Source organism: Anomaloglossus baeobatrachus, chromosome 3 (assembly GCF_048569485.1).
Source record: "Anomaloglossus baeobatrachus isolate aAnoBae1 chromosome 3, aAnoBae1.hap1, whole genome shotgun sequence".
Classification (NCBI taxonomy): domain Eukaryota; kingdom Metazoa; phylum Chordata; class Amphibia; order Anura; family Aromobatidae; genus Anomaloglossus; species Anomaloglossus baeobatrachus.
Genome location: NC_134355.1, coordinates 669,905,979 through 669,929,575, shown reverse-complemented (window position 1 = coordinate 669,929,575; position 23,597 = coordinate 669,905,979). Strand labels below are relative to the sequence as shown.

The 23,597-nt window shown below is 42.9% G+C and overlaps 1 protein-coding gene across 1 annotated transcript in view; it reads left to right on the top strand.

The window, feature by feature from the left end:
- PKHD1 (PKHD1 ciliary IPT domain containing fibrocystin/polyductin) overlaps nucleotides 1-23,597 on the top strand; it is an 832,619-nt gene that overhangs the window by 555,779 nt on the left and 253,243 nt on the right. Inside the window, exon 48 of the mRNA XM_075341622.1 lies at nucleotides 7,651-7,849. Coding sequence (XP_075197737.1) covers nucleotides 7,651-7,849 — 199 coding nt within the window. The remainder of the gene's footprint in view (nucleotides 1-7,650; nucleotides 7,850-23,597) is intronic.

The window sequence follows — 23,597 nt, the reverse complement described above, 5'->3', positions numbered from 1 at the left end:
AAAAACCTCTTCCCATCCAGGAGGACTCTGCAGCATTCAGAGAACACAAAAACAAAATTAAATAGTGGTCGGAAAACTCCACCTCAACAACAGACACTGCTGAATAGAAGGCTTCCTCCTTTAAATAAAACCTGTCTATTCTGGACCTACAGTTACCGTTACAGTTAGGGTGTGGCGGATGTGGACATCCACCAGGCGAGCCTCACTAGCTATACTATTAAGAGCGATGCTATCATAAGTCATTTTGCCTTTGGCACTCCTCTATCTCGGGGTCTCGTGACGCCAGCGTCAACGGAGTGGGTACCACCATCATTGGTGATTGAGTGAGACAGCTTTCTTTTTCACACTCCCCTTCCTATTTTCTGCCTCAGAGGAGGAATCCTTCCCCCTCCTTAGGGATACAGATACATCCATTCCCACATTCTTTTATCCTTTATCATCCTCATCTCCGGACTCTGGTCCAGTCCCTCCCCCCGTGGACCTTGCATCCCCAGGAGAAAGAGACTCGGCGCCCTCTGTAAGCACTTGCAAGGCTGGAACCTCACTATCGTCTTCCTCCTCAGAAGAAGAGATGCCCTCATGGGCTTGGAACTGGTTAGATAGACCAACCAGAGGGGAGTCGGTTTTACCTTCCTTAGGTACCTTGGTCAGAGCAGGAGAAGGTGTTACATCTCCCTTGTTTTTCTTCTTCCTGGCACCACACATACACTTTTCCTGTAGCCACTGCCTATTATCCTCATCCATACTTTCATAATGGGAGGATTCTGAGGAAGTGGCGCTTTTCTCCCTGTGCATCCTCCTGACCTCCTCATCCAACTCATTGTCCCTTGGGGCCTCAGCAACAGGACTAGCATCTAGGACAGAGGTCAACCTAGTTGCCCGGGGTTCGCCCACCTGCCTCTCCTGTCTGCGCTTATCTAGACGCCTCAGCTGGGCAGGTGTCTTTTGCCTACTTTTTCTCTCTGGTCCCTCAGCTCCTTCACCTCTGCCAGTCCCTTCTCCAGTAGAATCTGCCTCATGGCTTTCTCCCACCGAGGTCATAACTGCATTAGCGAAGGAGCGAGGAGAATGGCTGAACGGGTGACCTAACTCACCACACAGGTGGCACCTAATCTCCTTACAAGATGTAGCAAGATGGCCGACATCACCACACAATGCACATTTCTGCACAGTGCAATTTGCACTGAACTGTGTGGGGTCGCCGCACTTGTGACAGAGATTCAGTTGCCCCTGGTAGTGGAGCAGGATACGATCCCTATCCAGGAAGGCAGATGATGGGATGTGGGCAACCATACCACCTGAACTCTTACGTTTTACCAGATACCAAACTCGTCTCCATTTTTCTTTAGCATTTCCACCACCTCTCCATACCGACTAAGCCACGTCATGATGTCAAAACAAGAAAGCGATTTGTTACAAGTCATCACGTTCACTCTCTTGACTTGGTTTTGGTGAGACACTGCCTGAAGGTCAAAGTCTCGCCAGCCAGGCTCGTTCTTTACCAACTCATAATTCGACCAGAAGAGCTCAAGCATCTCTGGCCGAACAAAACTGATATCAAACTCTGTCATGCCATAGGTGAAGGTGTAGATTTCAATCGCATTGAAGCCCATCCCCAGGAGGAGCGTCACAACTTTCTTCCTTGGAAGACACGCATCACTGCCCCTACACTCAAAATGGACCACATTCCTATGCACACGGGCTTGCCCGGCGGTTGGGAGGGACTACACAGTATCCTCCTCTCTTTGCTCTTGGAAGGCCCTGAGGCCATGCCTCTCTATCCAGAAGGATTGATCAACCTCTCGACCCTCTACATTTAGTGATCTCTCTCCCCTCTTTAGAGCCTCCAAGAGGTGCAACATGCTGCCCCCAGAGGCCGGAGACGAGGAGGATGCCCTGGCTCCCCCAGTGGTGACACTGGCATAACTACTGACAGGTGCCGCGCAGGGGACAAATGGACCAGTAATTGCCTGAACATCTTTATAACCCACCTCAGTCTCACTATCCATCACACCAGCACCCTCACCAATATTCACACCATAAGACTTTGCCTGGCAATGATGGGCTGACACAGTGGTTGCAGTTCAAAGTCTTTTACTTACAGTTTAATTGTCAGCCTTGGAGTGCCGGTTTCTGCCGTAATGGGCCCCAGCCGATCCCGGGTACCTCAGAAGCCACCACCGGTGTTGTGGAGTGTGAGACCTTCCTTCCTTGTGCTATGTAGTGTGGATCCCTGTGGTGTGAAGCTACTTAGGGACCTCAGTGTCCTTGGGTTTAGTTCCCGTCCGCAGGCAGCGCGAATCAACTGTGTGGCCGACTGTGGTCTTAACTCCTGACTCTATATGCTACTGTGCCTGTGACCTTTGTGGTTGGCAATTGGACATGAAATCCTCCTTCCCTGCAGATTCTGATGGCGCAACGTGGAGTGTATGCCACCCTTGGGTTCTGCACCCTGTCTGTGATGTTGCTGAGGGAGCTATTGAACTCTGCTTCCAGCTACTATGTTGCTCCTGTGTTTCACCAGCTCCACTGGTCGTCTCCTGCTCCTTCCAGTCTGCCTGATCCTAACTGTGGAAGCTCTGAAGCACTCTCCAGTCCACAGTGACCGTGTTGTTCTGAGTCTCAGACTATTCTGAGGTAAAAACTGTGTGTTCTCTCACTTCCCCTGTTCTGCCCCCACCTTCCTGATTACTCACTGGTGGCTGGGAAAAACCTGTTGTTATGGTCACCACCTTTAGCCCAGTTCCAGTGGGAAACCACCTGAGCTGTGTGTGTGTTGTGTAAGTGAACACCAGTGGTTAACCTCTTCCTTACCCAGGATGAGTACTGCAGCTTAAGTCAGATGCAATACCCTGTGGTGACTGAAGCCTCAGGGGCCCCACATTAGCATCAGGATCTTGTTGACCAGCGGCACCAACACAGAATAAAGGCTTTGTGGGAGAACAGGGATTCCCATCCCTAGCAGTCCCCTCACACTGCCACCACTTCTCAACTAAGTGATCAGTGGCAACAGCATTCAGAGATGCCGAGGCTCCCGGAGCAGCTCCTGAAACCCGTCTCCCACAGAGGAGCGCACCACAGTATTGTGGCCTGACCGAACGCCCACCGTCAGCCTTCCTCACTGTTCAGCCTCTCAGATGATGCATGGGTGCGGCTGCCTCACTGTACCAGTGTGGGATCAGGTTATACCAAGGAGGTTTAACTCTTTCTGTGACTACCTGGATTCTCCAGGGCGTCAAACACCCCATTGGTTAAACACAGACCGTCCGCGGGCTATCCAGACACCGACGTTTTTTTATTTTTCAGGAAAACTGCAAGGGAAAAAACGGGTAAAGCATTAACAATTTATCCCCCCTAAGGGGAGGCATTTTTGTTTAAACGTTATTAAACGCCAGTCCATAAAACAACATTTTTACAACTGCTGCCGCTCCCAATACGGGGCATGGGTTCCTTGATCCACTCCCGCTGTCCCACAGCCGGGATGGGGTATTTGAGAGCGGCTGGTGCTGCAGATGGGGGAGATTTCAGGATGGGTGCTGGCGTCGTTGCGGCCGGGCGGACTGCCGGAGCTGACGTCATCACCGTTGCGGCCGGGCGGACTGCCGGGGCCGACGCCATCACCGTTGCAGCCGGGCGGACTGCCGGAGCCGACATCATCACTGTTGCGGACGGGCGGACTGCCGGAGCCGACGTCATCACTGTTGCGGCCAGGCTTGGGGCCGGGTGTGATGTCATCGGGGTTGCAGCCTGGCTCGAGGCCGGACGGGATGTCATCGGGGTTGCAGCCTGCTGTGACATCTTGCCACTCTTGTGTCCAGGAACGGAATTTTGCAGAGTCCTGGCGTCCCTGCACTTTATAGTTCCGGTTACATGCTTCAAATTCTTCACCCGCCCCCCCCTTGGTCTTTTGCAGACACTTTCTTCTGCTACTGGTAAGTTTCGTTTTTCGACTTCCGGCCTCGCTTTGCGGCCGTGTTCCCAGGGGGCGGGGCTTCATATTTCGCGCCCTTTTCGCGGGGAAGAAGACGCTGGGCGGTTGTTTTCACGCCCAAAATGGCGACTAAAATGGCAACTTTTGAAAAATTTGCAGCAGATCACCGCTGACTGTCCAGAGCAAGGCGCACTTCCACAAGGTAAGTGGATGGGTAAGAATCCTGTTCGTGACGCCAAAAATTGAGGTGTGCCGCCCCCGTGCCAGCAGCCGACACTGCTCGGATCCGGACCTTCTGTGGGTGGCTCGAGGGTCTCCGGACCCGGGGGTCTCGCGGTCACTTCAATTGAAAAGGGGGTTTGGTGTATGGGATTTTGGAAAGTTTGTACGTGATGCCACCCATGGTATTTGGTAAATGGGGTACCACCGCTGCCGTTGAGGGGACTCTCAGGCGCGTTGGGCTGGCAGCTGGATGTTATTAACCCTCCTTGGGTAGGGATGAATGCCCCAGGGCCCAGTGGGAGTTATGGTGGTGGCAGGGATTGCAGCGAATAGTACACTCACAGCTCGGTTGTCCTGGTGTTGGATGAGGCTGCTTTCATGTGTAGGGTCAGGAAACACAGAGTCCAGTACTTAACCAGAAATTGCCGGTGTCCGTAGGCCTTTGGTACGGGGTGTTCGGATCCCACACCCGGTACAAGAAGCAGGGTCCTCTCTGTCTCTCCTGCACTCCAGCTAAGAGTCACCTTCTCTGTTTTGGACAGGGGAAGTCCTATCTTTGCACAAGTCCGGGGTCCCGTGCACACTACCGGTGGGCCACTACCCTGCCCCAGTCCACTACGAGTTCCCCTGAGCGTACTCTCCACTTCAGCTCCAAGACTTCTGCTTTCTCCTGGCTTCTCTTCCCCTGCAGCACAGGGGCTACAACCCTGTCTGCACTCCTCTCCCTCCTTCCACCGACTGATTCAACGCCTCCCCTCCTGCTCCTTTTGTTACACCGGGGGGGAGGGTGGGGTGGGTTCGGCTGCCTCACTGTACCAGTGTGGGATCAGGTGGTACCAAGGAGGTTTAACTCTTTCTGTGACCACCTGGATTCTCACATATACACATAGCTTAACGTTTCTTGCGGCTTTGGCTTGGTCTTCTTCGCCTTGTTCTTCAACGCCTTGTTCTTACCCCCAGGTGCCTCCTCTGGTAGATAATCACCAAGGTGGAAGTTCTGAAGGCACACTGGGGACTCCAGCAGCTTGACCTCTGCCATTAGCGCCCCTCCCTGGCTACTGTGGTCACTTTCCTCCCCATAGCCGGCAGAACCACGACTGGATGGCGCTGCCGCCTGTCTTGCAGGGAGCTCGCTGCACGTAGCCTGCGGGTGGCTCTGCAGGCTGCCAGGTGGGGCTTTCTGCCAATCATCATCATCCACCTGGCTCTCAGGCTGCAGCCCATTCAGTCTATGCTCTTTGTTATCAGCCATCTCTCTGAATCAGTCCTCATTCATCAGTTTTTCTTTAAATGGTCCACTTGTCTCTCTGATGAAGGCTTTCCTCACCTCCAGCTGATTTATTTCTTGTTTCAGTCCTTTTATTTCTACCAGGAGCTTGGTCTTCCATGGCATGGAGACTGTAGAAGCTTTGGCGCTTGTGCAGTGCAGCTCCCTCCCGAGTCTCCTGATGGTTTTTACACTCGCCTCTTCATACTCACGTAGGTGGTTCATGACCCGGGAGTCATGGGAGGACACAGACTCCCGAGATCGCTGCAAACCCCATCCCTCCTCAGTGAGGTCGGCTACGTGAGTACGTGAGTACTCGGCTCTCCTCCGGAAGGACGGTTATCATGCACACTTGCTTGCTTTTCCTCCATGCTGGAAGCCTTGCGGCTTCTCTGGGTGTCCAGACCCTGAGTGAGTAGGAGCCACATTACTGCGACTCCTGGTGGAGCGCCTCACCCCCGAGTCCTCAGATGTGCAGGCCGGTTGCTGGCTTTTCTTGATCCCCACTGGCCTAGTTCGGGGAACAGAAGCAGGGGTCCTGGCTCCATCGACCATGCCCAGAAACCCGCTCCCTCCCTGGGCAGGAGAGAGCAGGTCCCTGGTGGACAGGTCTTCCTTCTCAGAGCTCAGAAGCACACACCAGGATCAGAAGCAACCACAACCTCAATTACCTCAGTGAGCAGCAGCTGAGCAGAGCTGCACTCACTATTCTGCTGGTGCAGTCACTGTGTACATACATTACATTACTGATTCTGAGTTACCTCCTGTATTATACTCCAGAGCTGCACTCACTATTCTGCTGGTGCAGTCACTGTGTACATACATTACATTACTGATTCTGAGTTACCTCCTGTATTATACTCCAGAGCTGCACTCACTATTCTGCTGGTGCAGTCACTGTGTACATACATTACATACTGATCCTGAGTTACCTCCTGTATTATACTCCAGAGCTGCACTCACTATTCTGCTGGTGCAGTCCCTGTGTACATACATTACTGATCCTGAGTTACCTCCTGTATTATACTCCAGAGCTGCACTCACTATTCTGCTGGTGCAGTCCCTGTGTACATACATTACTGATCCTGAGTTACCTCCTGTATTATACTCCAGAGCTGCACTCGCTATTCTGCTGGTGCAGTCACTGTGTACATACAATACATTACTGATCCTGAGTTACATTCTTTATTATACTCCAAAGCTGCACTCACTATTTTGCTGGTGGAGTCACTGTGTACATACATTACATTACTGATCCTGAGTTACATTCTGTATTATACTCCAGAGCTGCACTCACTATTCTGCTGGTGCAGTCACTGTGTACATACATTACATTACTGATCCTGTACTGATCCTGAATTACATCCAGTATTATACTCCAGAGCTGCACTCACTATTCTGCTGGTGCAGTCACTGTGTACATACATTACATTACTGATCCTGAGTTACATCCTGTTTTATACTCCAGAGCTGCACTCACTATTCTGCTAGTGCAGTCACTGTGTACATACATTGCATTACTGATCCTGTACTGATCCTGAGTTACAACCTGTATTATACTCCAGAGCTGCACTCACTATTCTGAAAAGCTACAACAATACTAAAGTGTTTTATATTCACATTAGCGCCCTTGCCTGGTCTGCTCTCCGGGACCTTTTAGTTACTTTTTTTGTTTTCCACAATAATGGACCCACATTAAACAGGGTATGTGGATATTTCCTATATGGATAGGGACATATGGCTCTGTTGTAATCTGTATATAATAAATGCAGAATTGTGATTGCAGCTCTGAAGTACATCTATCACTGTTTAAAATACTTGCTCTTATGTTTAGGAAATTATGTGTTAAAGGTTTTCTTCAGAATAATGAAAAGTGAAGTATTCTGAGTGATGTGTGATATAAAATATAATTATTTTATTGTCGTGATATATCATTTTTCAGTATATTTGCGTATAGTATGTCACAAAGTAGAGGGAACAATTTGCATAAAATCAGCAATACCTTGTGTAACCACTAGAGGGTAAAATGCTCCTCCGTGTTTGTTTTGTGTCGTTTATAGACTAAACTGCGTCAGGATTCATGTAATGAAATGTGCAGATATATAGTATGGCTGGATTCACAGAGCGTCAACCAATAAGAAAGGAGATATGAGGCCTACACATATATAATCAGTATACATCGATAGATAATGTCACACTGATGTGTGTTATTTTTGATCTTCTCTTGCAGTACTCGGCCACTTTCGATGATTTTTCTGCAGGGAATTACCTGTATATTCGGCACACTAATTTGCCAAATGTCCTTAATATTTCCATAACGTGTGGATCCACACTCGGGAGACGTCTCCAGTCTTCTCCTCCGCTGCCCGCGGATGGCGCTGCCTGTGATTGGTTCTTGGACAGTGAGCGTGGCGTCCTCATCTACCTGGGTAATATGACCGGTCTGCATGTAGGTGGTGTGTGATATATCTACAAAGCTGTGACAAGCCCACACCGGGGCCGTGGGGCTACTCGTTACCGGGCCGCGGTTCTGTTCCTGGGACGCTGCGGTTCCATGACCCCGGCGGTGTCAGTCAATGTAAAAAAGGGAATAATGATGGGGTTGATAGTTCGTGACGCCACCTGTGGCACTCGGCCAGACACTGTGGGCTGGGACTTCTAGGGCAGATGGTGATGCAGCTTGGTTGGTATAGCTCTCCACAGGTAGAGCTGGGCCACAGGGCAGATGGGGTTAGTAGTAGGCGATGGCGGAGGCGCAGGTGAATAACAGAGCGACACAGGGATGCAGTCTGAAAGGTGTTTACTCACTGTAGCAGGTTCCAAGGTAACACGACTAGTCGGTGACCACCTTTGGAGTGCTGAGTATCACAGTGATGGGCTCCAGTCGATCCTGGGTAGTTCGGAGGTCAAGACCGGTGCACCTTTCTTATGTACCTTCCACGGTCGTCTTCCTGTGCTGACTTCTCTCCCGCTTGTCCTGTGCCTACGCACACAGTGCCCTTAGTCAGTGTCCGCTGACCCTGTCGGGTGGATTGAAGCGCTATCCCTTGGCCCTATGTGGTCATCTTCCAGTGGATTCATGTCCGGGTTTGGCTTCAGTACTAGATGTGTCCTCAGCCTCTGGTTTTACTAGCGGAGTACATTGGTTCTTCCCCTCTAGTCTAGGGACCAGTCCCCGTTCTGTGGACAAGTCCCTCCACTCCGATGTTGTCATTTGGAACGAGGCCACGGGAGTATGGCGCACTTCCCGTGGACTCTAGGAACCATTCTCTCTTGTGCCTTGGACAACTGTACTAGCTCCAGACCACAGGTCTTCACTCCTCTACAGCTCCTTCTCAACTCTCTGTCACTACAGTCTCCCAACTCACTAGACTCCACCTCCAGGCCTTGTCGTTTTAGGGGGAGGGAGATGCTATCACCAGTGGTGGCTATACATAGCATTATTGGCACCAAGCCCTAACCCTGACCCGGTGGAGAGCTGCTAATTGAGGTGTTGTGTGTTTTGTGTGCATACCGGTAGATGACCTCTTCCATAGCCATGATGGAGCACCACACCTCTGGCTGAGATGCAGTACCTCTGTGGCGACTAAAGCCTCAGGGGTGCCACAGCTGCTTATCCATATCATGTGAAGTCCTGAGATACTTTTTGTATTATATTCCAGAGCTGCACTCACTATTCTGCTGGTGCAGTCACTGTGTACATACATTACATTACTGATCCTGTACTGATTGATCCTGAGTTACATCCTGTATTATTCTCCAGAGCTGCACTCACTATTCTGCTGGTGCAGTCACTCTGTATATACATCACATTACTGACCCTGTACTGATCCTGAGTTACAATCCTGTATTATACTCCAGAGCTGCACTCACTATTCTGCTGGTGCAGTCACTGTGTACATACATTACATTACTGATCCTGAGTTACCTCCTGTATTATACTCCAGAGCTGCACTCACTATTCTGCTGGTGCAGTCACTGTGTGCATACATTACATTACTGATCCTGTACTGATCCTGAGTTACCTCCTGTATTATACTCCAGAGCTGCACTCACTATTCTGCTGGTGCAGTCACTGTGTGCATACATTACATTACTGATCGTGTACTGATCCTGAGTTACATCCAGTATTATACTCCAGAGCTGTACTCACTATTCTGCCGGGGCAGTCACACCGATCGCACTCCAGTCGCACTATGAGGGGTCCCTAGCTCTTGAATCAAAGATTGTAAAATAAGTAAGAGTCCCGGCATCTGTGATTGCTTGTAGTCATATCGCGCCCCCATGCTCTGTGACAGCGTCTGTGATTGGTTGGAATCAACCTCATATTGATGCCCAGCACCATTAAAGCATATGGTTACAGGCTGCAGCCCCCAAACGTATCTTATCTTGGCTGTGTATCAAAATATGAGGTACCCCATGCGACTTTTTTTGTTATTTAAATATTTTTTTTTAAAAATGACAGGCAGTCCCCCCCATGTTATTACTCAGCTAAGATAAATCCAACAACTGGGGGCTGGTATTCTCAGGCTGGGGAGGCCCATGGTTATTGGACCCCTCAACTTAAAAAATAGCAGCTGGCAGACACCCAGAATTGTCACATCCATTTTATGCAACAATTCCAGCACTTTCCCCTTTCTTATCCTGATTGCCTTGGTACAGTGGCATTTGGGGTAATATAAGGGGTTAATGACAGCTGTAATTTGTCAGAAATCACATTACTAATCCTGTGAGTCAAAAGAAAAAAACACATAGAATAATCCTTTGTTTAACAAAAAAAACCATCCTTTTTTCTCCAATTTATTAATTCGCCAAAAACCCAGGTCCGACGTAATCCACACGATGATATCGCACGACAATCCCGGCTCTGCTGTATACTGAAGTCGCGGGCACATTAGAGAACCTGATTGAGTTTACCTGCAGTTTACAGCTGGAGGGTTCCGAGGTTCCCCACCTGTGACTGCAGGTAAACTCACCTCAGGTGAACTCATTGAGCTCACTAAGACCTGTAAATCCTGGCAGAAAACAGCTTTTTGTTTTTGCCAAGAGATGCAGATTTGGTGTTGGAATTTATACACCAGGTTTCTGCACCAATATTGCATGTCATGGCCTGGTGATGCAGATTTGGTGCAGAAATTTGGTGTATAACTTCCTGTTCCAAATCTGCATCGCATAAAAAAAATGTAGTTTTAAAGCCGTTTGAGTGTGGTTTTCTGCCTGGAGATACAAATTATGGTGTAGACATTTCTGCACCAAATCTGTATCTCGTGGCAGAAAACCGCACCTAAGCTGCATTTTTTTTGCCAGGAGATAAAGATTTGGTGCTGAAATTTATACACCAAATTCCTGCACCAAATCTGCATCTTCTGTAAAAAAAAAACCGCATAAAAATGCGATTCGGTTTTGATGTGTTTTTTTTGCCAGGAGATGAAGATTTGGTGCAGGAATTTGGTGTATAAATTCCAGCACGAAATATAAAATCCAGCACCAAATCTACATCTTCTGGCAGAAAACTACCCAAAAAAATGTAGTATTGACGCCGTTTCAATGTGGTTTTCTGCCTGGAGATGCAAATTTGGTGCAGACATTTCTGCACCAAATCTGCATCTCCTGTCAGAAAACCATACCTGATCTGCATATTTTTTGCTTGGAGATGCAGATTTGGTGCTGCTGAAACCTATACACACAAATTCCTGTACGAAAACGCGATAGGTTTGATGCCTTTTTTCGGCAGGAGATACAGATTTGGTACAGGTATTTGGCATGTAAATTATAGCACCAAATCTCTGCTAGGAGATACAGGTCTCATTAAACTCAATGAGTTCACCTGAGGTGAGATCGCTATGTTCCCCTGAGGTCAGATTACCTTCAGTCACAGGTGCGGTACCATGGGAACCTCCAACTGTGACCACAGGTTAACTCAGTGATGTCATCGCTCACAGCTGCAGCTCCGTCAGTGTCTACGTAAAGCTGCAGTGAGTGGCCATGCTCTTTAATTTGTCCGCGTGTTGCAACTTCAGTATGTAGCAGAGCTGGGATCTTCGATGTCGTGGTGTAGATTATGTCAGACTTAGGTGTTTTCAGGAATTGGAGAATGAGGATTTAAAAATAAATAAATAAAGGATTTTTCTCTGCGTTTTGCGTTTGTTTCTTTCGACTTACAGGGTTAGTAATGGGGGGTCTCATAGACCCCTACCAATTACTAATCCAGAGTTTAGTGGCAGCTGTGATTTTTGATAAATGACAGCTGTCATTTGTCTCTTATATTACCCCGATTGTCACCGCACCAGGGCAATCGGCATACACCTAAATTGACACGTCTAATGGATTCGACAATTCTGGGTGGCTGTGGGCTGCTATATTTATCTTGGGGGGCCCAATAACCATGGGCCTCCCCAGCCTGAGAATATAAGAATACCAGCCCCAGTTGGTGACTTTATCTTTGCTGAGCATCAAAATTGAGGGGAACCGCATGTTGTTTTTTTTTAGTTATTTATATAAATTATTTTAAAAAAAGCTGCATGCGGCCTGTTGTATTTTGACACACAGCCAAGATAATGGGCATGGCTGGGGCTGCAGCACGTAGCCGTCTGCTTTATCTGCACTGGGTATGAATATACGGGGGACCCTACGCCATGCTGTTTATTTATTTATTTATTTTTACAATCCATTAGGGTACTTAGGCAGCCTCTGTGAGGGCAACCAATCAGAGACGCTGGTAGTCTGACTGCAGCGAATCACAGACGCTGTCACAGATGGTGGGTGGAGGAAACAGTGAATATGTATAAGATGTAATAAGCGGACCTGAAAGCCATGCGAGAGCCACGCATGCAGAGACTGCCAAGTAATCTCCTTCCTCATCAAACACCTTCCCCCTCTCATCATACTCCACCTGTATTGTAGCCAACATTATAATGTATGCGCCACATTCAAAATTCCCAGCACTTACAGCCATGGCTGGTTAAACAGAAAAAACTGTGGAAATAAAAGCGCAGATAGGGTATTACCCCAATATATGCGGGGTGAGGAGAGGGGAGTAAAATACTCACCAGATGCAGTTGTGACAGTCACAACTACTTTACTCGCGTGTATAACTTTGATCAAGGCTGCAGCCACCCAAATGGCAGATAACAGAGAGGAGTAGAGAGGGGTGATTAATGCCGCGCCAAATGATCACTGTTCAAATGTCAGATTAACGTGTCTTTATTGTTGGCATAGGTCTACGCGTTTCAGGAGCTCAGCTCCCTTCCTCAGGACCGTCAAGCGCCAAAGAAACATCATTGATGTTTCTTTGGTGCTTGACGGTCCTGAGGAAGGGAGCAGAGCTCTGTACTCTGTACTTGTAACTAGTGATGAGCGGGTACTACCATGCTCACGTGCTCAGTACTCGTAACTAGGGATGAGCGAGCACTACCATGCTCGGGTGCTCACTACTTGTATCTAGTGATAAGCAGGCACTACCATGCTCAGGTGCTCGGTACTCGGAACTAGTGATGAGCGGGCACTACCATGCTCGGGTGCTCGGTACTAGTAACTAGTGATAAGCGAGCACTACCATGCTCAGGTGCTCAGTACTCATAACTAGTAATAAGTGAGCACTACCATGCTCGGGTGCTCAATACTCGTAACTAATGATGAGTGAGCACTACCATGCTAAGGTGCTCGGTACTTGTATCTAGTGATGAGCGGGCACTACCATGCTCGGGTGCTCAGTACTGGTAACTAGTGATGAGCGGGCACTACCATGCTCGGGTGCTCAGTACTGATAACTAGTGATGAGCGGGCACTACCGCGCTCGGGTCCTCAGTACTCGAAACTAGTGATGAATGGGCACTACCATGCTCGGTTGCTTGGTACTGGTAACTAGTGATGAGCGGGCATTACCATGCTTAGGTGCTCAGTAATCATGTAACATGCAGGTAGATGTTCTGATGGGTTAGACTCCTGTGCCAAGTATAATGGAAGTCAATGGGGAATTCCATTGTTTTTCCGCAAGAGTTCACCATTGACTTCCATTATACTCGGGCACTCAAGTCTCACCCATCTGAGCATCCAACTTCTTATTATGAGTACCGAGCACCCGAGAATGATAGTGCTCATCACTAGTCATATACAAAGCCAAAGGCATCAAATACTATCTAAACAAACCATCAGAAAGTATTTGGATGACTTTGGGCTATGAGCTGGGGTCCATTGACCTTACGCCACCGCTCTCAAATGCCAATACAGTGCAGATAAAAATGTCAATGTGGTCTGGAATCGAAATCTGTCCTCTCCAGCAATGAATTCCCTTTTGTCTTGGATGCAATGATAGCTGAAGATTGGTGTGTAGACCACATAGGCAATGCCATAAAGAGGTGTTTAGGAGAGAAAGTGTACCAGGAGCTGTGACATGTAACAACACCAGTGCACATGTTACAAGTGCCACTGTGAGCAGCTGCCGTGGTCTTGATGTGCTCCCATAGCTGCAGTGTCTCCAGACTTGTCTCCCATAGCTGACGGCAACTTAGTCACTTGAACTTTTTACCTTGGTTGATTTTGAGAGGCAGGCTGCTCCCACACTCCCAATCCAATTTTCCCCACCTCTCTGTTCGATCCTTGTCCTTTTGATCATATATTGTCATGGTATAAACTTATGTATGTTACAATTTTTTTTAATAAAATGGAATTTTTCACACATGTTCTTTGCCTTATCTCCTTTTCTTCTCCAGTCCTTTATTGTCTCCCATAGCTGCAGCATCTCCAGACTTGTCTCCCATAGCTGCAGTGTCTCCAGACTTGTCTCCTATAGCTGCAGTGTCTCCAGACTTGTCTCACATAGCTGCAGCATCTCCAGACTTGTCTCCCATAGCTGCAGCTTCTCCAGACTTGTCTCCCATAGCTGCAGCATCTCCAGACTTGTCTCCCATAGCTTCAGTGTCTCCAGACTTGTCTCCCATAGCTGCAGCATCTCCAGACTTGTCTCCCATAGCTGCAGTGTCTCCAGACTTGTCTCCCATAGCTGCAGTGTCTCCAGACTTGTCTCCCATAGCTGCAGCATCTCCAGACTTGTCTCCCATCGCTGCAGTGTCTCCAGACGTGTCTCCCATAGCTGCAGCATCTCCAGACTTGTCTGCCATAGCTGCAGTGTCTCCAGACTTGTCTCCCATAGCTGCAGCATCTCCAGACTTGTCTCCCATAGCTGCAGCATCTCCAGACTTGTCTCCCATAGCTGCAGCATCTCCAGACTTGTCTCCCATAGCTGCAGCATCTCCAGACTTGTCTCCCATAGCTGCAGCATCTCCAGACGTGTCTCCCATAGCTGCAGTGTCTCCAGACTTGTCTCCCATAGCTGCAGCATCTCCAGACTTGTCTCCCATAGCTGCAGCATCTCCAGACTTGTCTCCCATAGCTGCAGTGTCTCCAGACTTGTCTCCAATAGCTGCAGCATCTCCAGACTTGTCTCCCATAGCTGCAGCATCTCCAGACGTGTCTCGCATAGCTGCAGTGTCTCCAGACTTGTCTCCCATAGCCGTAACATCTCCAGACTTGTCTCCTATAGCTGCAGCATCTCCAGACTTGTTTCCCATAGCTGCAACATCTCCAGACTTGTCTCCCATAGCTGCAGTGTCTCCAGACTTGTCTCCCATAGCTGCAGCATCTCCAGACTTGTCTCCCATAACTGCAGCATCTCCAGACTTGTCTCCCATAGCTGCAGTGTCTCCAGACTTGTCTCCAATAGCTGCAGCATCTCCAGACTTGTCTCCCATAGCTGCAGCATCTCCAAACTTGTCTCCCATAGCTGCAGCATCTCCAGACTTGTCTCCCATAGCTGCAGCATCTCCAGACTTGTCTCCCATAGCTTCAGCATCTCCAGACTTGTCTCCCATAGCTGCAGCATCTCCAGACTTGTCTCCATCGAGCACATCGGGGACATCACTGGTTGGTGATTACACAGGAGCTGCCAGCAGAGGATTTTGATGATTTACTCAAGGGCATTCAGAGGCAGAACCTTCCTCAGATGACAATTAATAACCTCAGTGATAGCCGCCGGTACCAGAAGTGCCGGGATTTCTGCACTCTACACTGCCTAAATTCAGATGTTTGGAAAATGTAGTTTTTTTCATCACTTGTTCATCATTAACGTCTCCATCCTGTGATTTTCATCATTCCTCAACTTTTCCTTCTTGGTGCTGCAATTTCGTTGTTCAGAATTATAGAAAAACTGTAAATCTATCTTTTACCATAATAAAAATAGAAAAATCTAAAAACTTTTTAAATAATAACTGCCCCATCTAATAAAATGTCCCATCTGATGAATTTCGGTAAAAAAAAGTAGGAAATGATTTTTTAGTACCCCACACAAAAGAATTGAAGGAGGTGAGAAAAACTTATGGACTCAAAAAAGACACTAATGAAAACTAGAGGTCATCCTGCAAAAAAAAACCTCCATCAAGAGAATAAAAAAGTTAAGGCTGTCAGAATACGGAGCAATTTTTTTATTTTTTTTTTAGTTTTTTTTCTTTAAAACAGTAAAATAAAAAAAATCTATAGAATTTCGCGCTGACTCAGAACAAAATCATTTTTATTGCAATCTGAAATAAATCCCACTCCAAAAAAAACCAACAAATTGCCGTTTTTTTGTTGTTGTTTTTTTAATCTCCTGAATGTTTGTTTTTCTTATAATACATTATATGGTAAAATGAATGGTGTTGTTTAAAACTATAATCCTTGTATGGGTATTTTGACAGAAAAGTAAGAGTTGTGTCTTTTGGAAGGCAAGGAGGAAAAAAAAGTGAAAAATAAAAAGTAAAAAAAATGGTTGCATCTTCGATGGGTTAACTTTTCAGATGCTATTGTTATTAGTAGTATTTATATTATTACTATTAATTAATATATTATTAATAATAGTAATAATGCCACAGTAATTGTAGTAATAATAATAATTCAAAATACATGTAAAATAGTAAAAAAGTGCAAATCTAAAATATAACATAAAAATAATACATTTGGTAAGCGTAATAATAATAATAATAATAATAATAATAATATTAGTAATACATATAAGATACACATAAACTAGTAAATACAAATACAAAATGTAACAAAATAAAAATAAATTTGGTAAATATATTATTATTATTATTATTATTATTATTATTACTATTACTATTATTATTATCGTTAATAATAATAATAATAATAATAAGAATAAGAATAATAAGAATAATTAATACACAATAGTAAAACATCAAAATATAAATATAATATAAAAATACATTCAGTCACTGTTTAAAAAGTAATACATGGGCAGCACGGTGGCTCAGTGGATAGCACTGCAGTTCTGGGTTCAATTCCCACCAAGGACACCATCTGCAAGGAGTTTGCATGTTCTCCCCGTATTTCCTCCGGGTTCTCCGGTTTCCTCCCACACTCCAAAGACATACAGATAGGGACTCTAGATTGTGAGCCCCAATGGGGATAGTGTTGCCAATGTATGTAAAGCGCTGTGGAATTAATAGCGCTATATAAATGAATACAATTATTAGTATTATTATTATTATTAGTATTATTATTATTATTATTATTATTATTATTATTATACATATAAAATACACATAAAATAGTAAACAAATAGAAATACAAAATGTAACATAAAAATACATTTGGTAACAGTAATGATAATAATAATAATACATTTCAAATGCACATAAAACAGTTAAAAAAAATCAAAATATAAAGATAATATAAAAATAGTAACTGTTTTAATAGTAATACATAAAAAATACACATAAAAAAGTAAAAAAATAAAAATAATAAATATAACATAAAAATAAGTTTGATAATTTGTTATTATTATTATTATTATTATTATTATTATTATTATTATTATTATTATATACTAATACATTAAAAAGTATATTTTTCATAATAATACATTCAAAATACATATAAAATAGTAAAAAAAACCTCCAAATCCAAAATACAAATATACCAACAATAAATGTAACAGTTTTATAATAATAATAATAATAATAATAATACTATAAAATGTAATAATAAAATAAAAATGCAAAATATAACAAAATACAAATACATTTGGTAACAGTTGTATTATTATTATTAGTTTCATTAACAATAATACTACTACTAATAATACTACTAATAATAATAATACAAATAATAATAATTACTAATTAATAATAAATGCATTAAAATACACATAAATTATAAACAAAATATATATAAATATAACTTGAAAATAAACATATACTTGATGATATTTATTATTATTATTATTATTATTATTATTATTATTAGTAGTAGTAGTAGTAGTAGTAGTAGTATTGTTAACAAAACGAATAATAATAATACAATTAAAAATACGCATAAAATAGTAAAAAAATCCAAAATAAAAATATAGCATAAAAGTAACTTTGGTAACAGTAGTAATAATAATAATAATAATTATTATTATTATTATTACTTTTTACAATTGGAAGAAAAAGAGGCAAAGCCGAATACTTCTATACCAGTTATGTTAAACATTAAATTCTATGATTGGTAAAAAAAATAATAATAAAAACGAAAGTCCATAGTTCTGAATCATTGAAAAAAAAATAAGTTTTTCTCTTTTTTTTTACCACCTCCAATTTTGTGTTATTTTTAGTTACATTAATGCTATGATATAATTAGTCAGCCAAGTAATCCAGTTTACAAGCTTTGTAGAATTCTTCGGCTGCCACTCAAGGAAAAGCCGCGGGCCCTGGCATTACTCCCCCCGATCCCCATCCCTCATCCGTGTTACATGTGACTCCGTCTCCATGACTACTGGCTACATCTGCTGACACCCCGCTCACTATTTACTGCTTAATTAAGAATTTCACGGCTCAAACCTTCTCTGCCTTCAAGAACAAGAACTTAGTGTTAGAGAAATTCCACATGTACAAGGAAAGTCTTTTTTATTTTTTTTTTATTTTTTTTTTTCGTTAAGACCTGACGGTGCAAAGATAGAAACACACACTTAAAAAAAGAAAAAAAAATAATAATAAAAAAAAAAATAAAAAATATATATATTTTTGAAAAATTCCCTTTTGGCAAAGCGAGATGCCACCCTTCAATCAGGGATAATGAGCGTGCTGGATATCAAAAGGGGAATGTTTGCTCGAGTTTGCGGAGAGAAGGCCGGAAGGGCCGTGCTAGCGGCCCGCAACTTCAAAAGCGCCACGGCCTGCCTTGTCAGCAGGCTTATAAAGCTTCGTTTGTTCCCGTTTGACTTATGCAAAAACAAAAAAACAAAAAAAAAACAAAAAAAGAGTCTGGTATGTTTTAGAAGAGCCCATCTCGCAGACGCACGTTCCCTCTCCCCGGTTTTGTGCGTCAGCAGTTAGGCAGCTGGGCCCAAAACGACATCAGTCAAAGCGTATAATCACTTGACTGGATGTTAACAATGGTACTTGTAGGGGGGCGGCCGGGAGGGAGGCGTAGATTACAATAGGAACACAATTATTGCAGCTGCTGGGAGGGCTATAATTCTTCATATAAAAAGCATGAGACCTCATGAGTGAGGAGAGGCGAGGTGGGGGGGAGAGGAGGGAGATGCGGGTGTATTATTTATACTGTGACTTTTGGACGCGCGGTGCCGCGCCGGTAGGGTGCCAGCAGCTGCTCGTGCTCCTACCTTCCCCAGTAATTGTACATTTTGTCGGGGGGTTAAGTTACTTTTGACCCCAAGTCTTTATGTTGATGAAAGACTCTTTAAAGGGTAACACTGTTAAAACGTGGCAGGGGCGCATTAAACCGCGAACAAATGGTTATAGATTCATATCAGATGCTACTTCATTCACAAGTGCACTTGTAAATTCACATAGACGCGCCTCAGATGGGGACGGGAGGGCACAACAGAGTAATTCAGAGGATACGGAGCAGCTGAACACGGGGAGTGGGGAGGCTTTTTTTTATATGTTGCAAAATGCCAATAAGGGCTGTCAATACAAAAAGATGGGGGGGGGGGGCAATTTGGGACGACTCTCCACTGAAGGAAATGCTGTGTTTTCAGTCAAGGCGAAACTGAATATCAACAGATCGACTTCAAGCGTTCACCTGCGTAGAAGTCATCGGAATTTATTTTTTAAATAGTAAATATCCGGATAAATAGAAAAGCATAGATGAAAAAAACATAAATTATAGTAATATAAACTATCAATTTTAGGATAAAGTGATAAATACTTTTATAGAAATGACAAACACGTAAAAATGCATAAAACATACAAAAATGTAGTATAAAGAAATGATCAAAACACTCACATTTGTAAATACGTGTCTGTTTCTACATTTTTAATAAAACTTTTTAAGTTTTCTCTTTACTGTCACAGCACACAGGAGGTTTTATTGAAAATGTTTCTTTCTTTGTTTTCTTCTTTTTTCTCTTTTCTCTTTCTTTCCCTTCTTTCTTCCTTTCAAATATTACATATAATTTTTCATTCTTTTTTCATTCTTTCCAGCTTTCTTTTTTTCTCTTCTTTGTTTACTTTATTTATTTTCTTTCTTTCTTTTTCTTTTCTTCCTTCCAATCTTTTTCAGGTTCTTTCTTTCTTTCTTTTTTCTTTCTTTCTTTCTATTTCTTCTTTCGTTTCTTCCTTCCAATCTTTCTTAGGTTCTCTCTCTCTTTCTCTTTCTTTCTTTCTTTCTTTCTTTCTTTTTCTTCTTTCGTTTATTCCTTCCAATCTTTCTCAGGTTCTCTTTTTCCTTCTTTCTTTCTTTCTTTCTTTCTTTCTTTCTTTCTTTCTTTTTCTTCTTTCGTTTCTTCCTTCCAATCTTTCTTAGGTTCTCTCTCTCTTTCTCTTTCTTTCTTTCTTTCTTTCTTTCTTTCTTTTCCTTCTTTCGTTTATTCCTTCCAATCTTTCTCAGGTTCTCTTTTTCCTTCTTTCTTTCTTTCTTTCTTTCTTTCTTTCTTTCTTCTATCTCTCCTTCTTTTTTTTCCTCATTCTTTTTCTATCAATTTCTTTTCTCTCTATCTTTTTTTTTTATTTTTTCTTTCTTTCTTTCTTTTTCTCTTTCTTCTCTTTCTTTTTTCTTTCCTTCCTTCCAATCTTTCTCAGGTTATTTCTTTCTTTCATTTTCTTTCTTTCTTTCCTTCTTTTTTTCCCTTCTTTCATTCTTTCTTTCCTTTTTTTTTCTTTATTTCTGTCTTTCCTTTCCTCTTCTCTCTCACTTATTTTTTTTCAATTTTTATTTTTGGTTTTATTTTTACCTCTAGTTTCCTTTTCTTTGCCCCTTTTTAACCGTGTCTTGTTTCTACATAATCTCACATTCTTCACAGCAAAAACTGAGGACCAGTAATACTTCTCTTCAACATAAAATATAATAATAATAATAATAATAATAATAATAATAATAATGATATAACATGAATGTTACACAATGAAGTAAGAATATATACAATATATTCCTCGATTTATTTATACTTATATGCTTTTTTACCATAACATTTATGAAATAACACAATATATTTTTTGTATATTGACTTGTATAACTATATAAATATGGGTTTTGGAGATAAGAGATAGATGATAGATAGATAGAGGGATAGATAGATAGATAGAGGGATAGAGGGATAGATAGATAGATAGAGGGATAGAGGGATAGATAGATAGAGGGATAGATAGATAGATAGATAGAGGGATAGATGATAGATAGATAGAGGGATAGAGGGATAGATAGATAGATAGATAGATAGAGGGATAGATAGATAGATAGAGGGATAGATAGATAGATAGATAGAGGGATAGATAGATAGATAGATAGATAGATAGATAGATAGATAGATAGAGGGATAGATAGATAGATAGAGGGATAGATAGATAGAGGGATAGATAGATAGATAGAGGGATAGATAGATAGATAGAGGGATAGATAGATAGATAGATGATAGATAGATAGAGGGATAGATAGATAGATAGAGGGATAGATAGATAGATAGATGATAGATAGATAGAGGGATAGATATAGAGATAGATAGATAGATAGATAGATAGATAGAGGGATAGATAGAGGGATAGATAGATAGATAGATAGATAGAGGGATAGATAGATAGATAGATAGATAGATAGATAGAGGGATAGATAGATAAATGATAGATAGATAGATAGAGGGATAGATATAGAGATAGATAGATAGATAGATAGAAGGATAGATAGATAGATAGAGGGATAGATAGAGGGATAGATAGATAGATAGATAGATAGAAGGATAGATAGATAGATAGAGGGATAGATAGATGGATAGATAGATAGATAGATAGAGGGATAAATGGATATATAGATAGATAGATATTTGGGGACAAACTCTCTATAACCGCTTCTATAATCCTGTGGATGGGGTCGGGTGTGCTCAGAGCATTCTTTCTCATCCTTTTTTCCATTTCTATTGTATGTATTTATATTCATTTTTATGTTTTTAATAGAACATGTTTGTGTCCTAAGACAACGCGAGGGCTCATACAAAGCTGTAACAGTTGAGCAGTAGAGACGAGCAAATAAATAAGAGTGGAACTGAAGTCTACCTGAATTTTATAACAATCCACATTCGCGTAGTTTTAGTCGTTTGCTTCTGCGCGGATTCAGGCCCTTAAAGTGTTAAGAAATAAAACCCCTTCTTCTCGCCTTCTCGCTCGGCTCTCCAGCCCTTCTTTGTCACCTGTAATGAATCCTGCTATTTATTTTATTTGCAGTGTTACTGCTGTCACTACCATGGTTATTACAATATTACAATCTTAAATAACATGATCCTAATTAAATTATGTTTTATAATTGCATTGATATTATTAGTAAATAATGTAAAATTATTATTTTACCAAACTAGTTAATGCTCCCCATCCTGTAATGTTGTAAGTTTGAAAAGTATAAGCTTTTGTATTACATCACAAAACTTTCCCCGCGCGATGACATCATGTTCTGTTGCTATATCAGCGCGTCACCACTAGAGGGAGCCAGAGTTTGGCCACTGCACAGCTTGCAGCTAGTCCCTTTGCCCGAAGCAATGAAACATTTCGCCTGAGGCTTGTCAAAGTGAAGCTCAATGATATCGTTTAGCACTTTTTTTTTATATATCCCAAGTAATGTAATAGACTCCGCATGATAACTGGGTGTTGTGACAGTCGTACAGATGCGGCGGGCGGGCCCGGCTCTGGCATTGGGGAGGGTATATGGTGACTGACACCTTGATTACCCTTTTTACGGGTCTTATTTAGCTGAGCTCATGTTTAAATTACTCAGATTTAAATATTTGTAAATATTATATATATTTTTGAATTTTGAATTTGAGGAGTAACTGAAATTTGAAATTTAATAGGGGTGTGACTCGCGTATTTACGATTTTGGTAATGGGTTAGTATTAAGGATGATCGAATACCTCAAATATTCGGCTTCGCGAATATTTGCCTAATAGGTCGCCGCTATTTGACTATTCACAAATATTCAATGCGCAATGTAAGTCTATGAGAAACCCGAATAACAACTATTCGGAACTATTCGGGCTTCCCATAGACTTACATTGCACATCGAATATTCGCATAGCGGCGACCTGTTCGTCGGATATTCGTGAAGCCGAATATGTGAGGTATTCGGTCATCCCTAGTTAGTATGATCCCATGGAGCGCTGTTGGCCATAGATGTAAAAATAGCCAAATACTGGTGACTGAGCACCTCTGCCAATCAGATGAACTACACACTACACTACACATATGCTCCATTTAAAAAGTATCATGGCTTTCTTTATTTCTCTTTTTAGTTTTTAGCTAATGCATTATTACCATATGTAAATATTTTATTGCAAAAATCCCTTCCATTGTTTGTTTTTATTTGTTTTTTTAATGAAATTTTACTTAGGAAGGAATGTTTTTATTTTTGAAATAGTCTGCAGGGTAACGTCATTCCTGGAAAGAGTCTAAGCAGTGTGTAAATCTATGGGTCCAAGGGGCGTGTGTATCTCATAAGGAGTCTAAGGGGCGTGTCTATGTCATAAAGAGTCTAAGGGGCGTGTCTATGTCATAAAGAGTCTAAGGGGCGTGTCTATGTCATAAAGAGTCTAAGGGGCGTGTCTATGTCATAAAGAGTCTAAGGGGCGTGTCTATGTCATAAAGAGTTTAAGGAGCGTGTCTGTCATAATGAGTCTAAGGGGCATGTCTATGTCGCAAG